Source organism: Leptonychotes weddellii, chromosome 7 (assembly GCF_054177405.1).
Source record: "Leptonychotes weddellii isolate Sample4059 chromosome 7, ASM5417740v2, whole genome shotgun sequence".
Classification (NCBI taxonomy): Eukaryota; Metazoa; Chordata; class Mammalia; order Carnivora; family Phocidae; genus Leptonychotes; species Leptonychotes weddellii.
This window is the reverse complement of record NC_138375.1, coordinates 112,402,430-112,419,848: the sequence shown is the minus strand read 5'-3', so window position 1 is coordinate 112,419,848 and position 17,419 is coordinate 112,402,430. Positions and strand designations below refer to the sequence as shown.

At 36.5% G+C, this 17,419-nt stretch overlaps 1 protein-coding gene across 3 annotated transcripts in view; it reads left to right on the top strand.

Moving 5' to 3' along the window:
- The first annotated feature begins 1,712 nt into the window (after window positions 1-1,712).
- MYOT (myotilin) overlaps window positions 1,713-17,419 on the top strand; it is an 18,281-nt gene continuing 2,574 nt past the window's right edge. The window contains exons 1-8 of one of the 3 annotated variants that reach the window (XM_031032218.2): window positions 1,724-1,819; window positions 4,390-4,459; window positions 4,571-5,137; window positions 9,522-9,696; window positions 11,056-11,160; window positions 13,770-13,819; window positions 14,591-14,723; window positions 15,955-16,162. In XM_031032218.2, coding sequence (XP_030888078.2) covers window positions 4,782-5,137; window positions 9,522-9,696; window positions 11,056-11,160; window positions 13,770-13,819; window positions 14,591-14,723; window positions 15,955-16,162 — 1,027 coding nt within the window. In that variant the 5' untranslated portion in view covers window positions 1,724-1,819; window positions 4,390-4,459; window positions 4,571-4,781. Of the gene's footprint in view, window positions 1,820-4,389; window positions 4,460-4,570; window positions 5,138-9,521; window positions 9,697-11,055; window positions 11,161-13,769; window positions 13,820-14,590; window positions 14,724-15,954; window positions 16,163-17,419 lie in introns of all 3 variants that reach the window. The other 2 variants (XM_006737214.3, XM_031032217.2) reach the window with 2 other exon arrangements.

Genomic DNA, 17,419 nt, shown 5'->3' with positions numbered 1-17,419 from the left:
CACGTAACTACTACACTGTAACCAATGTTACATCTTACAAAGGCATAGGAGAGAAAAGAGATAAAGCTTAAAGGATAAAAAATAAATGGAACTAAAATTCCTCCTCAACTATGGTATGTTTAGACTCTGCCCTAGGCAAAATTGGGGACTTCATAGTTTGTCCTGGGCATCTTCCCTACTTTCCTGGTAGGATAACAACTTCAACTTTTAGGTATTAAGAGACCTCAAATCTAGTATCTCCTTTTCCTTGCCCTAATCAAACCCTGTTCTCTGGAAGAACCAAGTATCAGTCACATATACCACAAATTTAAAGTGCTTAGAATAGAGCCCTACTCATAGTAAATGCTATACTTGTTGGTTATTCTTGCTACTTTTATTGTCACTTGCATTTATATTTTAAGTCTCCCTAATTTGGATTAAAAGGCTTTGTCCCTATTAATGGAAACTGAAATATCAGGGAGCAGATGTAGAGAAATACTTTGGGAAATTCCTGAAATAAGACTTGGTAGGCAAACACCTACTCATCCAGTCTAGTATGCCTTTCCACCAAGTAATGGCTATGTGCCCAGGAAGCAATTATCAAACTTTCTCTGAACACCAAAGGAAGATACATGTACATGGTCAGCTGTGAAGAATTTTATATGGCTCATATGCACTCAAACACTTATTGGATGGACCCTCATGTATATGGTAATTAAATCAATATTGGAGCACCCATGAAGGAGGGTAATAAATAGATATGCTTTAAACAGGAGAAACGTATCAATACTGAAACCACTAAATGGTGGTAATTCCACTCAATTGACCTGATCCTCAGGCCACCTACCCCTCTTTATTACTTCTGTTGTTGATTTGAAGGTTTCTTCCTCTGTAAATATTTAGTTCCCTGCACAAAAATGGAAACCTAAATACCAAGACAGTCTCCTTAGTGAAGAGAAAGGAAACTGTGTAACCGCTAAGAGTTAAGGGAGATGAAGGAAAGAGTTGACAGTATAAAGCCCTAAATGCACAGAATGCTTATTTGTCTGGTAATTTCTTAAGTGTTTCAAAACTCTTGAAGAATAAAAGAACAAGATCAAAGAGGCATATGCCATACATATTCAGAAAACTTGCTAAGAAATCAAATCATGTTTTTCCACCTCCCCACCTTCCCAGTGACACGTCACCATCACCCTGCTCTCCTGCCTTTGCTGAGACCACACCCTGTCTCCTGAAACAAACCGCTTGGACTCTGCTCCACCCCTACTTGTATTTGGCAAGAGGAGGAAAGGAAAAAAAAAAAAAGCTTCAGAGAACAACTATCCAATACAAATCAGTTTGAAACCATCAATCACTGGTCTTATTTCTGGAGAATTTTTACTGGATAGAACATCAGTCTCAGAATACAGTTTCCCTTTTAGTCCTTTCTTAAACAGGAAAGATTCCAAGCCCCCACCACGATAAAGAAATTGAGTTTTCTATATACTTTTTTCCATTTCCCAACTCTTTGCCCTTCCTCCTGCATGAGCTTACAAAAGCTTACAGTCAAAATTCACATCTAAAATAAAGAGGCCTGCAAGAGAAGCTCATGTAATCCCACTCCTTAAATATCACTAAGACATCTGAGATATTGTTTAGATTGTAGACTCTTACTTTGACATGCCAGCATAGGTAGATGGACAGGCAAGCACATCAGATGTCACTGTTTGGCAGCTGATAAAAGTCAGTGGTGCTATAATACTAAGCACAGAGCCACTAGATTAGTCTGTGAGGGAAGGGGATGCCTTTTCCTTCCCTTCAATAGTGGGTTAAACCCAGCTGGCACCCTCTGGAACGACGGGTAAGTCCCATCTTTATTTCTGCTACAGTTTTGGGTTTTGTTTTTGTTTTTTGTCCAAATCAGAGGAACGTGTACAAAGATGATCTTCACATAAAAACTTTGAAAGTCACATCATCATGTTATTATACCAAGATACGATGAGAAAGTAACTTACTTGTTCCACTGAAACTGGAAGGCATTAGAGAAAGGGTACAAGGAAAGATGGCTGTGTGTCAATATTTTTAAATCATCATTTTTCCTTGAAAAGGCACACCTGATCTGACTGTAATTGTGGTAATGTCCTAGAGCTTCAAAATATCCTCAATCAGTTTTTTGTGCAAGTCTGTGCTATGTTAGAGACAGAAAGAAAAAAGTTAAGATTTTTTAAATAGGAACCTGCATAGTATTTTACTTATAAAATCTTTGTAAATTATTTAACATTATTTGGAATAAAATATTAGTGTCACATAAAAGAATCTATTATAGAATTAAACTGTTGGACAGTAACTACAAACACGAAGAAAAACTTTTCAGAGTTCTCTATTTGAATAACTGTATAAAATTTTGTTGAGACATGAGAACAATGAAACTTGAAAGAACATATTTTCAATTGAGTTTTGAAAAATAACAGTAGTTGTTAACCATGTAGGCTGATAGCAAAATGTACAAGATAGTTGATATTTTGAAAACATGTAAAGAAAAACAGAACGTTTTGGAAAATATCTACTGGCTATTTGTTAAACAGTTTATTCCTTGCTATATTAAATGAATCTGAATAATTTGCCTTCCTAAAAAGGAATTTAAGAACGAAATTTGGATTCAATTCTGCAATGGAATGAATAAGCCCATAACTACAAAACTACTTGCCTTGAAATAGAGTCCTTTTTTGAGAAGATCTAATTAAAGCTCCTTCTGGATGTTTTCCTCCAACAATTTAAAGGCCTAATATAGTTAATTACTAAAATGCACTCTAGTTGAACAAGCTTGTGTTCATAAACTTGAAATTAAGGAATACGTGGCTTTTTAAGTGTCCTTTTTCAAAAGAATCTTTCTCTTGGCTGTTTAGTAGTATTTGTTCTTTCCTAAAACTGCTAGAGGTGTGTGTGTGTGTGTGTGTGTGTGTGTTTTAAGATTTTATTTGTCAGAGGAAGAGAGAGCACAAATAGGGGTGAGCGGCAGGCAGAGGGAGAAGCAGGCTCTCCGCTGAGCAGAGAGCCCGATGCGGGACTCGATCCCAGGACCCTGGGACCACAATATGGGCTGAAGGCAGACGTTTAACCAACTGAGCCACCCAGGCGTCCCTTTTAACTCTTAAACTACATGCACAGCCTTGGAATAAAGTTATTTGGTCTGAAATTTTTTCATTAAAAATGATACATTCTTTAAGATAGGAAATTAAACAATTTTAAGATTTCATTTTGATGATGACAGTTTGGGTAACTTTATCAATTAATAGTTTGATTTATCATTAACTCAGAGCTGGCTTATACTAAGTAAAATTAAATATATTTTGGACTAAATTACCTGACATTTTGAATACAGACAGAACCAATACCACAATTCATAGGGCTAGTCTGTGTGTGAATGTCTGTATATAGTTCTGCTTAGATTTACCATACTAATGGGAGAATCAGAGGCAAATATAACCCTTCAAGGCTGATTTTAACGGCAAAAGATTCATCTATGGAAAACTGGGATCTATTATAGGAAGTCAGAAGAACCAGTGCAGAGCTAAGTAAGAGAAATGGCAACCATCTTTTCTGGTAAGGTATAACTAGCTTCATACTGCCTTACTTCCTTCTGTACATCCTTGTCTGCCATTTCAAAAGAAAAAGAGAGAGGCTAAAACAGTTTCAAATTAATCCAAAATGCATATGAAATATGAAAAATAATAAAAAGTAAAACTCTAAGAGAATATCAACACCAATAACTAGATAGTATAATCTAAAAATAACAAAAAATTTATATACCACTCTGGAATACAGTCAGTAACATATATACACACAGAAAGACACATATACTTCTTAATTATCATCTGGCTTGATACTATGGTGAATTTGGAATCAAGGGGAAAAAAGAGTGCATTGAAAGGTTAAAAAAATACACTCACAGTTGACAACAATGATTTATACATGTTCCCTCTACTTTACGAAATTCTGAAAGGTTGAAGGAGTAAATGCAGATGTTCACGTTCTTTATAAAAAAGCATAGTGTACCCCTTGATTTACCAAGACATCATTCATCACCTATCACCAGGACATTAATTAACTGATGTATATTAGCTATTCATTGGTTTTCATTAGCAATGGGAAGAATTCAGATAGAATGGGAGCTGACATGTTAGATATTTAACTGCTAATAATTTAAATCATTAAATCTCTCTGGTTAATGAAACTGTACCCTCTGGGCAAAAGCTAATCTTAAAACCATTAAATTTTCACACTGACCAACATCACAGAATTTCTTTTCATAAGTAACTACTTGGCAAACTCAAACTTCCCACTCCTGTATATAAGGCAAGCCCCTGGGCATGCCTTAAGAATCACCCAGAGGCAAGCAAACACTAATGAATCCTTTTTTCTTGTTCTCAGGAGAAAAGTCATTTATACAAAGACAGAGATAAAGGAAGAAATCTAGAAGCCAGGAAAGTTCCACCTTGAGGTGACCTTGAAAGCATATAAGGCCAAAAAAAAAGCATATACACTCCTAAAGATGTTAAACAATACTGTTTTTTATGCAAATATTGTAACTGAATCATTTTCTCGTTTGAAGGAACAATATTCTTCAAGAGAAGGCCACTCCATCAAAGACAGAAGCAAAGTATTCCCAAGATCTCAACAAGGAGGGGCAGACCAAGGTTGCTTCTGATTCCTTTGGACCTTCTGTGATTCCAGGCTTGCCACCCCAAATTCAGGACCCCACCCTTCCAGGAGCAAATCATTATAGTAATAAATTGCCTCCATCTTCCATATACCAGCTAAGCATGTTTAACTACGAACGTCCAAAACACTTCCTTCAATCCCAAAATCCATGTGGCTCCAGACTGCAGCCTCCCGGACCGGAAACCTCCAGCTATTCTAGCCAGACCAAACAGTCTTCCATTATCATCCAGCCCCGCCAATGCACAGAGGAAAGATTTTCTGCCTCCTCAACAGTGAGCTCTCACATCACCATGTCCTCCTCTGCTTTCCCTGCTTCTCCCCAGCAGCATGCTGGCTCCAACCCAGGCCAAAGGGTTACAGCCACCTATAACCAGTCCCCAGCCAGCTTCCTCAGCTCCGTATTACCATCACAGCCTGATTATAGTAGCAGTAAAATCCCTTCCAATGTGGACTCCAAGTAAGTGAATTTTTTATATGTATGACTATATACTGTATATACACTGAGCTTTATCTGAGGAGTGTGGGGGGGTATGTCCTAGTTCACTATTTACTATCTAAACAGGCAATGTGACCTCAGGGTCTCTTCATAATTCTCCTAAAACACCTTGAACATGGGTGGTGGCAGTAAGAAGTCATCTGACCCATTCTCTAGTGTCCACACTAAGAGAGACTCAAATCACCTTTTATCACATACAATTACTTACCTATTTTTTTTCCATCTTCAAAAAAAGATATCTAACATACCCAAGAACAATGAACTATTCTCCCAGTTCTAAGTTAAGGTCCTCATGCTATAAATTTAATTGCTCTGGTTCTGGGCTCAGCTGAGATGAAGAGCAGCTGTCTGCTCTTCCTCAGATAGGATTTCCTCTCATATAAGCAGAGGCTATTAAATGTCTTCTCAGTCTTAGTCTTTTCTTCCTATCCATTTTCCCCTCTTACCCTGAATATCCATTTGGCTAAAAACAAAACAAAACCAAAAAAACTTTTTTTTAATAAAAACCTGGGATTCAGATGCTGAAGTGTATGCATTTTCCTTACTATGATCAGAAGAAAGGCTTGAATAAATAAATGACCTTAGGGTTCCCTTTAGTAATTAAAACCCCACACTTTCTCCAAATTGGTTGAGCTGATTGTTCTGTCTAAATAAAGAGAAGAATACCTGGAGCCTTATGCAAGCATGTACTATTTCCAAAGTCCTAAAACTATCCTAGGAGAACCTGATATGAATAAGGACACAGTGGTTGCGCTTTTTTTAAAACATGAACTGAATACTTTGTGCTTATGCAAGCCTAGAGCTATCAATTTTCCTATCCGTTGGCTGGCTAAAACACCAGAGAATTAAATCAGAGGCATCTGAAAAACTGTCTGATGGAATACGTTTTGTTGCAGGCTTACCAACAGATTTGCTAAGATTGTCGATAATTTCTCTCAGTCTTCTCTGGAGGCTACTTTTTCTAGGGATTCCTATTGTTGGTGACAACTCTGGACACTTAGTTGAACTGACTACAGCAATTCAACCTGCAAAGAGTACTTTTCAACATTTTAAAAAATCAAAATAAAGCCAAAAACACATATTAGAATCCTATAGATACTAGGTTGAACCACTTGAAATGGCTGATAGTCAACTATTTTTCACCTATGAAAATGGCATTCATAAGTTTGACCTAATATTTTTTAAAGATGCCTTTAAGAATTAAGAGCCCTCTCTCTCTTCCCTCTAAAATTCCCATTATACCCATTATCACACATTATAGATTTTTCTTGTTACATTTTACCCAGATCATCATTTTCCATCTAGCTTTCCATTATTTTCAGGTTTCCTATATGCGCATTTTTAAATCTAAAATAACCTGTTCTGGGAGCCCCAGGCCAAGAAAAAATATAGTAAGTAAAATAAAATAAAATAACCTTTTCTGACTATACTACTTTTCTTGGTCTTTCAACCCTATTCCAAATATCTGACCAGAAAAGAAAGTCGCAAATAAATATTAAAGAACCTCAACCATGTTCCTGGCTCTGTGCACAGAACTAAGAGAAAAAGGCAAAAATGGAGAGTATAAGAAATAAGCATAGGAGGTCCCCAAACCAGAGATCAAAGATCCAGCTTTAGCTGTTCCATTTGCAGCAACCATAGATAACTCTTTTAATCTTCCCACAGCCACTTGATACCCATTCGGTGTCCAGCTGCACAGGGTGGAAAACTCTGTCCCTTTGAACATTTGTGCCCAATTCCCTCATTGTTATGGTGGGCTTAAGTTTGCCCTGCCTTCGAAAATAATCCCTTGGATTCTGACCTAGATTGCTTTGAAAGCTTTATTTAGCTTTTCATCAGTAGGAAACCCTTAAGCAAACATGTTACTCAGTCGATCAAACCACAGACTGGAAATTGAGAACTCTTAATTCTAATTATTCCATTCAAAAAGCCTGCTGTGTGACATTCAGCATGTGTGCCTTACCTGCTCAGGGATTCAATTTTATGATCTGTAACAAAATTAAGGATTTGGGTGATTAATGATAGGGGGGAAAAAAGACCTGTAAAGCAGAGTGCAAGAAGAATATTAGCTTATAAATATGAGCACGTATCTAGTCTTAACACTTAGGCCATCTAAACTGAGAAGGGAATTCAGTGAATAAATTGACTAGGTCACATACGTATCAGTGATTCGCAGGCTTGGTTTTGATAATCCTTCAGGATTTCTCAGATATATTACATTATGACAGTCTAAAAACAAAATTATTTAATTCTAATTCACTTTAACATGTGACTTTTATAAAGATGGTAGGCTAACATAAAAAAAAAAAAAAAAGGCTATGGGGTGCCTGAGTGGCCTAGTGGGTTATACATCCAACACTTGGTTTTGGCTCAGGTCATGATCTCAGGGTCATGGTCTCAGGGTCGTAAGATCGAGCCCCACATCAGTGCAGAGTCTGCTTAAGATTCTCTCCCTCTCCCTCTTCCCTCTGTCCTTCCCCTCACTCACTCTCACCCTCTAAAATAAATAAAATTAAAAATAAAATTTAAAAAAAAAATAGGCTATTAAACTTCATATAGTTGGAATAATAGGAGATCCATAAGACCAAAGGAATTTTACCACTTTGACATGAGAATTCAATCTTAAGAAAAAAAAAACAGAAACAAAAACAAAAAACACACATACAACTCACTATTTAAACACTTGGTCTGGCTATTTACTTAACTGAATAAATCAGACTTTAGTTAAGCATTAATATAGACAACCCTGAATACCTGAAATGTAAGGGGGAGAAATGTGTACCATCAAGTTTCAATACAGAGCATCTTGAATACAAATAAAAACAGTCATTCATTCAGCTGATAGAGTAATGCCTATACCAAAACTCCATGTGAAAATAAGTATTACAATGGTGAGTAATAAGCCATCTTTTTTACTTCAGAATGTTTACAATCTACAGATTACTAACCAAGTCCCCAAAGTCTACAAGAATTGAAACTCTGGCTCCTTTCAGAGGAGATACATTTCCACTCAGCTTATAAATTCTTTTAGTGACCCTTGAGAATATCTGAACAGGAACAGGTCAGAAAAGAGATCCAGCCTGCCTCATCTTGATAACTGGAGAACGTTTATTATGATAATGCTAAAATACTCACTGAAGGCAGTGACCAGTTATCCTGCATTAAACAGATATAAGCGTGTACCTACAGGGCCCTAAATGAATAAATTAGGTGAAATCTGAACAAACAGCTGTGAAAGTGCGAGCTACCTAACAAATGTAATAATACAGGAATCCCTAAATACTACACCTGCACTCTGTCACAATCAACAGGGGAACATGGGGAGGGGTAAGAACATTTTTCAAGATAATTTAGGATTAGAACTTGAAGTACGGATTTAAACCAAACTCGTCAACTGCTATTCAAATTTGCTTTCTTTTTTTTCCCCAGACCCCCCTTTGCATTCTGGTTACATTCTCTTTCCTCCTCTAATCATTCCTTTCTTTCTCTAAAAATCACTTCAGCAATGGTAAAGAAACGACTGTTATTGTAAAAGCTATTTATTACATAGTACCACACTTGAATTGTGTAAAACAGGAAATTAAAAGGAAAGCCAGACTATGTCAACTATAGATTCCATTCAAAGCAATAGAATATTCACTAAATACTAGTGGTTATAGTAGTAAATGTTTAACAATCAGCTCTAGAGAAAGGAGCGAGGATTTGTGGTATTTACCAACTTCCCTGGTGTACATAGTCCCATCACCACCAATTTCAAACTATCAACATGAGATCACAGGGCGCTGAGAACAGTATCCACCCATAAAACAAACTTAACAAATTCAATCATAAGACTGGAAGAACTCTCAAGCTGCCAGTAACTAGACTTACTCTCTTTCACTTCTTTAGGAAGATCTTTGAGGAAGGACATCCTCCTTATGCCTAATTTAATTTGTTCCTCCAGCCACTAAATTTTAATTTGCCAAGACTTAAAAAAAAAAAAAAAAAAAAGCTGGTAACCATTCTTATTAAATTCCTCTTGACTGTTACCAGGAAATTTTTAATATTAATGTTTTTAATAACACTAATAGTACTAAGTTGAAGTAATAATACTATTATTAATCTACTAGATGGGTAGATTCAACCTATCTAAAGGTGACTGACAGAATGAGGTCAATTCTATTTTAGTACCACATCTTTCTCTGAAGATCTTTTTTAAAAATCTTTTTTCTGGGGTGCCTGGCTGGTTCAGTCAGAAGATCATGTAACTCTTGATATCAGGGTCCTGAGTTCGAACCCCACATTGGGTGTAGAGATTACTTAAATAAATAAAAACTTTTTTAAAAAATCTTTTTTCTTTTTAAAGCTATCAACAACCTTCATTTGGCCAACCTGTAAATGCTAAACCATCCCAAAGTGCAAATGCTAAGCCCACCCCAAGGACTCCTGACCACGAAATACAAGGATCAAAAGAAGCTCTGATTCAAGATTTGGAGAAAAAGCTAAAATGCAAGGACAGCCTTCTTCATAACGGAAATCAAGTAAGCAAAAAGTCTATTTTGCACAAAAAGCCAATTAAACTATAAAATCTAATCTCAGTAAGAAAGTTCTTTCTGTCTCACAGATCTATGTCCATAAAATCCGCAAGGGATAGGATTATCTAAAAAGAGGGACTATTTGGATCCAATACCAAATACTCTGCATGAAAACACCTTGTGGTTGGGACGCCTGGGTGGCTCAGTCGGTTGAGCGGCTGCCTTCGGCTCAGGTCATGATCCCAAGGTCCTGGGATCAAGTCCCACATCAGGCTCCCTGCTCGGCAGGAAGCCTGCTTCTCCCTCTCCCACTCCCGCTTGCTTGTGCTCCTGCTCTCGCTATCTCTGTCTCTGTCAAATAAATAAATAAAATCTTTAAAAAAAGAAAAAAATTTAAAAAAAAGAAAAAGAAAAAAAACACCTTGTGGTTTTCAGTAGTAAAAGAATGACACAAAAGTAAAGAATGTAAAACAAAGTAAAAGAATGAAGCAAGAAAAGAAAAAGAAATCTGAATAATTTAATGAAAATTTTGTTTTAAGCATTACTCCTCATAATATATGTCTGATGATCAAATAACCAGTAAGAAATACTCTCAGTCAACTTTTTCACATACTTTGGTATATACTACTGATGGATACATAGCTATGAGATTTATGAGGTAACTCTTCTGTACCCACTGTATTAGTCACTTATCTCTTAAACAGCACCATATGCCTTAAATCCAAATACATTTAACATACCAGTTGCATGGCTTTCAACCAGAAATTAAATATGATATTCAATGTTCATTTAATAAAAGTTATTTCTCCATGGGAGAATATGCAGTACTATATTCAAAGACGGAACCCATGAGAACATGCAGAACAAATAGGAAGGTGAAGAATTTCCCCTTACTTGGGATAGCCTTACATAAGGGTGATTATGCCTTCCTTTCCCAGGAGCAAGAGGAAAACAGATGAGGGAAGTGGCACTAGAATGGAAGGGAAATGCTTTGAATAAAAATTAAAACATAGTATATGGGGCGCCTAGGTGGCTCAGTCAGTTAAACGTCTGCCTTCAGCTCAGGTCATGATCCCAGGGTCTTGGGATTGAGCCCCACATGGGGCTCCCTGCTCAGCACGGGAGCCTGCCTCTCCTTCTCACACTCCCCTTGCTTGTGCGCTCACACACACCCTCTCTCTCTCCTGTCAAATAAATAATAAAATCTTTAAAAAAAAATAAAACATAAAACATAGCATATACCTGTAATTCAATAGGCAGAACCATACTTCTTTGGTACAATTCTTGGTGGTTTTAAGGTAAAGCTATACAAACAACTTTTATTAAATCTCATTACTATCTCCTTAATGAATGACTTCTTTAAAGCGGCTAACATATGAGGAGAAGATGGCCCGCAGACTGCTAGGACCACAGAACGCAGCTGCTGTATTTCAAGCTCAAAATGATAGTGAGGCACAAGACTCACAACAGGTAAATTATAGTAATCTTTACCTAACTGGAATATTTTTCTCTCATGTGATTTACAAATGTGTTTTTCCAAATGCTGATAAATACAGCTTGAGGCAAAAGTCAATCACTTCCATGCTCCATTAGGTATAAAAAGGAGAGGCCACGATGAGCTAAAATATAGAGAGAGAAACTTAAAATTTTACCCCATTTTCTGGTGTTGTAATATCAGCATATGAAATGTCACAAAGACAAAACACCAGAAGACTAACAGTGTCACTTTTCATCTGGACATTTAGGGGTCCATTACACCTAGAACTCTTTTTCCAATGTCAGTAGGGATAGAGAATTTTGAGTTGTAAATCTTTAATAGGACAGAAGTTAAAACTTTAAGCCAAAGTAATTATAACTTTTTCTCAGAAGCTGTTAATCATTTCAATGTTTTAAAATATAATTGTGGGACTAATGAAACATCCAATTCCCTTTGTTTCTGTATTCAAAAATGCTTATTAAAAACAAAACAACAATAAAAAAGCCTTGAGTAATGGCTCTAACATTAACAAAAGGACCCTTTCCAAGAACGGATAAACTTTATGGAGGGCATAAAGTGAATATCCCACAGGCTTGTTTCTAGTCAACTTCATTCTAACAAGTAATCTTAACCCTGAAGAGAAATACAGAGTTGGAGAAACACACTGAACTGTTAGAACTGTCTTCCTTCTGCAGTTACCTCTCGTATCTTTTCAAAAATTCCAAGAGAAACTGGAAGCCAGTGGGATGAAACTGGACACCCAAGCTCTAAGCTCCTAAGCACAGGAAGCTGAAAATAGGATTTTTGTCTCTGGTAATGCAACTACTAAAAAGATGGAGCAGGGTCTAAAAGTGCAACTAATTAGAAAATAAAAACAGAATTTGAATCTCTCTTTGGCTACTCAACAGTTCATACATTCATTCAATGAATTATTTTATATGGAGCCCCTACTGTGTGTTGGGCTCTGGACTAGTACAGATTACAGCAAGAAGATGAGAAACTACCTCTATTAGTAGAAGTAACTCAAAACAGTGTTATAGTGATGGTTTATGTTATAAATTCAGTGTATGATTTTGAGGGCAAAGATCTATCATTTTTCTCATTCCTCCTTTAAAAACATTAAAATGAAGGTCATGGCACCAAGAAAAAAGAGAGCAGCAAAAAATACCATTATGAAATCAGAAAAGATAAATCCTAGGTTTTTTTTGTATGCTTCAAATACTCTAATAATCCAAATGTCATCAGATTACATAAAACTGAAATATTACACCTCTGAATATGAATATATACATACTCAAACCACTACTACAGGAAAAGTTAAAAACTTAATTTGGATATTTGGGGTTTAATCGGATTATTTTTATTTTTTACCAAAAAGTTAGTTGATTTAATAAATCAATTTTTTTTGACATGTGGCTAAGAGAACCTTAAGACTAGCCAAAAATTGTTACAGTGGTAAGAATTTTAAAATGACCAAATACATTAAACATATTCATCCCAAAATAAATTATTTGTACTCAGATTTGCTGTATTGCTATATAGATGCTTTCCAGATATTTGGATACAGATATATTTTTCACTAGTCTCCCCTACTGTGCCAAACACTAAAATACACAAAATAAGCACTAAGTATTTCATCAGTTAATTATGACTTCCATCAATTTCTGGTTTTATTCTCAAATGGAAATAATTTTCTGGTGCTCAAATATAAATCCTAAAAGATGTTTGCTTAAATATATCTTTATTAAGCAGGAAGTAATTAATGTTGTTTTTCAAACCTTCTCATAGCTCTACACATATCTTCCATGGTGTCCATCATGATTTTGTGCCATGAGCTAAAAAGAGAAGTATTTTCCAGTCTAGTATGTGTTAACTGCTGTTGGTGCACTTTTGAGCAGTGGGCATAATACCCTTTATCAACTGCCAGCACAAGTGACTTCATGTCTATTCCTGATTTACTAAAGGATAATCTGTACTATGTGTTCCCATTTCAAATACACCAGGTGGACACATCACCCTTTGGTGTAATACAGTCATATGAAAAATGAACCACCAGGAATTCTAAGGCTAGCTAGTTTTCATATATTATACCTGTTGAATAGTCCTACTAATTCTGGGGATATTTTGCTTAAGTATTAGAAGGTCAGTGCACTATATTTTAGTTGCTTAAAACAGTTAACCCTTGAACAATGCAGGAGTTAAGGGTGCTGAGCCCCCCCATAGAGTTCAAATCTACATATAACTTCTGACTCCCCAACTTTACTATTAGCCTACTGTTGACCAGAAGCCTTACCAATAAGTAGATTAACACATATTTTGTACACTATATGTATTACATACTATATTCTTAAAATAATCTAGAGGAAAAAGATGCTGAGAAAATACATTAAAGTACTGTACTGTATTTATCTTTAAAAAAAAACTCATATATAAGTGAACCTGTGCAGTTCAAACCAGTGTTGTTCAAGGATCAAATGTATATGGAATTAACCATGACTGCACAAATACAGTCAACAAAGGAATGTTCAACTACGACTACTTAATTCTGCTTCATTTCAAGCTAACAACCACGTTAACATTCTCACTTTGTTTTAATTTCAAGCAGCACAGCTCAGAACATGCACGACTGCAAGTTCCTACATCACAAGTAAGGTAAAAAAAAAAAAAATTCTCAATCTTAAACATTTTGCTACCAAAAATATTTTCAGCTTAAAAATGTAATATTTATAAAGCCTTCAATCCTCCTATACCTTTTATAAAAAACAATGTGAATTTTCTAATGTCTGAGAGGATGGTAAAAATTTTTATCTATTAACTATCAGAACTATCTCAGAGGAAGTTTTTTATATGCTTTCATCAAATAAGCCAGGACCACATGTCCATGTTAAGCAACTTTCTCATAACTGAAACCCAATTCCAATTACTAAATCATTGTACATGATAAGAACTGTCGGGCGCCTGGGTGGCTCAGTGGTTAAGCGTCTGCCTTCGGCTCGGGTCATGATCCCAGGGTCCTGGGATCGAGTCCCACATCGGGCTCCCTGCTCATCGGGAAGCCTACTTCTCCCTCTCCCACTCCCCTGCTTGTGTTCCTGCTCTCGCTATCTCTGTCAAATAAATAAATAAAATCTTTAAAAAAAAAAAAACTGTCCATGAGGTACTCTGCATTTTAATCAGTTTCTTCATCAATTTACAGCATTGTACAAAAGACAAAGATGTAAAATTTGTACCAGATGTTTTCAAATTGCTACCATTTCTAATAGTCATTAAATATGCCATGTCCTAAGGTCTCTATTGTTATTACACTAACACATAAAACAGTATAGACTCTGGGGATTCCAATACAATGGCTTAACTCTATTTGTGTAAAAGGAAGAACAATGACAACCTTCCTGCAGAGTAATTATTAAAATATTTTTGTAGAAGTAGATCGTCTTCAAGGGGAGATGTAAATGATCAGGATGCAATCCAGGAGAAATTTTACCCACCTCGTTTCATTCAAGTGCCAGAGAACATGTCAATTGAAGAAGGAAGATTCTGCAGAATGGATTTCAAAGTAAGAGTTCAAAAATATTGGAGGAAAATTAACAAGATACTATGTTTTGAAAAATGTCCTCTTCCTCTTCATAACTTGCTGCACACCTGGGGTACCTGGGTGGTTCAGTCGGTTAAGTGTCCAACTTTTGATTTTGGCTCAGGTTGTGATCTCAGGGTTGTGAGACTAAGCCCCATGTCGTGCTCTGCGTTGGGCATGAAGCCTGTTTAAGCGTCTCTCTCCCCGTGTGCCCCTCCCTGCCCCTCTACCAAAATAATAAAGAAGTAACTTGCTGTACACCTTAACAAGCAACATGGATAGTGGATAAGAACAAAAATTCTGGAGCTAAGCTTACCTGGGTTTGAATCCTGGCTCTGCCACTATCCAGCTGTGTTACCTTAGATAAGGCAGTTAACCTCTGTGCTTTCTGTCTCATCTATAAAATGGAGTAACAAATGTACCTACCTCATAAAGTTGTTACGGGGATTAACTGAGTAAACAGGCGTAAGGTACTCACAATAGTGCCCACCCCCTAACAAAGACATAAGTGAAGCTACCAAAACAATAGGATTTCTAAAGCAAAATACCTCTTTTAATTCTTCTCCATTAAGAAATTCAAGCCAACCTGCTCACTTGGCCTAGAAGAGTTCTTCAAGCTCAAAGAGATCTTTAGAAAGACCTACATTTTTATTATCCTCATTTTGGAATCCTTTTTTTATAAAATGTTTTTCTGATTCCTTATGAATGAAAGCATATGGATTTAACTGTTGAGGGTTATAGAAAAACACTTAACAAACTGGCATTTAAATAGCACAATTACAGCTTAAGAGCACTCTGTTTTGGTAGAGCCATTCATTAGATCTGCAATCATGACATGTATGTCCCTCTGGGACTTCATCTGCAGTCACCATTATTGAAAAAACCCACAGGACTTCATATTTCTTGTGGAAACGTATATAACATAATGTTCTAAATATAGTAACTGAGAGATCTTAAGGAGCCTGAGGTTACATGCGAAAGGGCTAGATGTGGTCTGAGGTAGTCTGAAAATATTAATTTCAAGAGTTTTAATTTCCACTGTTTTTGTTAAAAAATTGTTGAAACCAAATACCTTTTTAAGCTCTTCCTTTGCATTTTGAATCACAAACCCACTCAGATACTGGAATTGTTAAAATATGCAAATGGACAAATAGGTTCCAGTGATGATATAATTTAAAATTCTGTTATCTCCTTCTTGTGTTTTCCTTCCCAGGTAAGCGGACTGCCAGCTCCTGATGTGTCATGGTATCTGAATGGAAGACCAGTTCAATCAGATGATTTTCACAAAATGATAGTGTCTGAAAAGGGTTTTCATTCACTCATCTTTGAAGTGGTCAGAACTTCAGATGCAGGTGCTTATGTGTGTGTTGCCAAGAATAGAGCAGGAGAAGCCACCTTTACTGTGCAGATGGATGTCCTGGGTAAGCCTTCAAAGAGATCTTCAAGAGTTCCTTAATATCCAGCAGTATTTTTAAAAGCAAGTGTTAGAAAAGCCCAGATGACTTCATATTTAAGGGTAATGTCTACACAACCCACTAGAACGCCAATTTTTATCTAAAAGTCACAGGATGGTGGGGAGAAGGGGAGGGAGCATTTTTGAGGGAAACTCAGTGAAACTTCAAGGACAGACCTACAACCAAAGCTTTTCAGGAAAGGAAATAAAGAAATGATGCAATTTGGGGCAAAACAAATAAGGCAGTACAGGTGACCCTTGAACAACATGGGTTTGAACACCACACGTCCACTTAAATGCAGATTTTTTACAACACAGTACTGCATGTTATTTTCACTTCCTTATGATGTTTTAAATAATGTTTTCTCTCTGGTTTATCACTTGAAGAATATAGTATATAATACATGTAACATACAAAATATGTGTTGTCTGTTTATATTATCAGTAAAGTTTCCAGTCAAGAGTATGCTATTAGTAGTTAAGTTTTGGAGAGTCAAAAGTTACATACAGATTTCTGACTGCATGTGGTGTGGTAGGAGTGCTCCAACGCCCCACACTGTTCAAGGGTAAACTATATAACCATTTCTAGATGTAACTGAAGGATCTTAAAGTGGAAAACGTTAGTCTAATCATATCTCTGATCTATAATCCAAAATAATCTGATTCTTATTTTTACAGAATTGTCATTATCACACATAATTGAAAATGGAGGAATAAATATTAACTTTTAGCCTTAGATCATGATCTGGGAATCAAAAAAAAATCTAATTCAGGTGATTAAGCTCTGGGCAAATCTTTTTGTGCCAATAGCTCCAGAAATACTCTACTGTTAGAACTAAAAGAGGCCTTGGAAGGCATCTGTCCAATTTCATTTCTCCTTGAGAAAAGCTAGGGTTAGAGTAGTGTATCATTTCCTCTTTTCCTTCAGGTAATTAAAGAAATGACGTAACAGGCTGTCTGGTAGAGGAGTGGGAGTTGGTGGCTGCGGCCTTTGGGCTGGGATGACCCGCGCTCTGGCAGAGGCCAGGGAGCCGAGCCAGAGCCATGGCCAGTACAGTGGTAGCAGCTGGACTGACCATTGCTGCTGCAGGACTTGCAGGCCGTTATGTTTTGCAAGCCATGAAACATATGGAGCCGCAAGTAAAACAAGTTTTTCAGAGTCTACCAAAATCTCCCTACTGCCAATAAAGGAAAAATAAGAGATGCTCATCCACAAATTATGCTT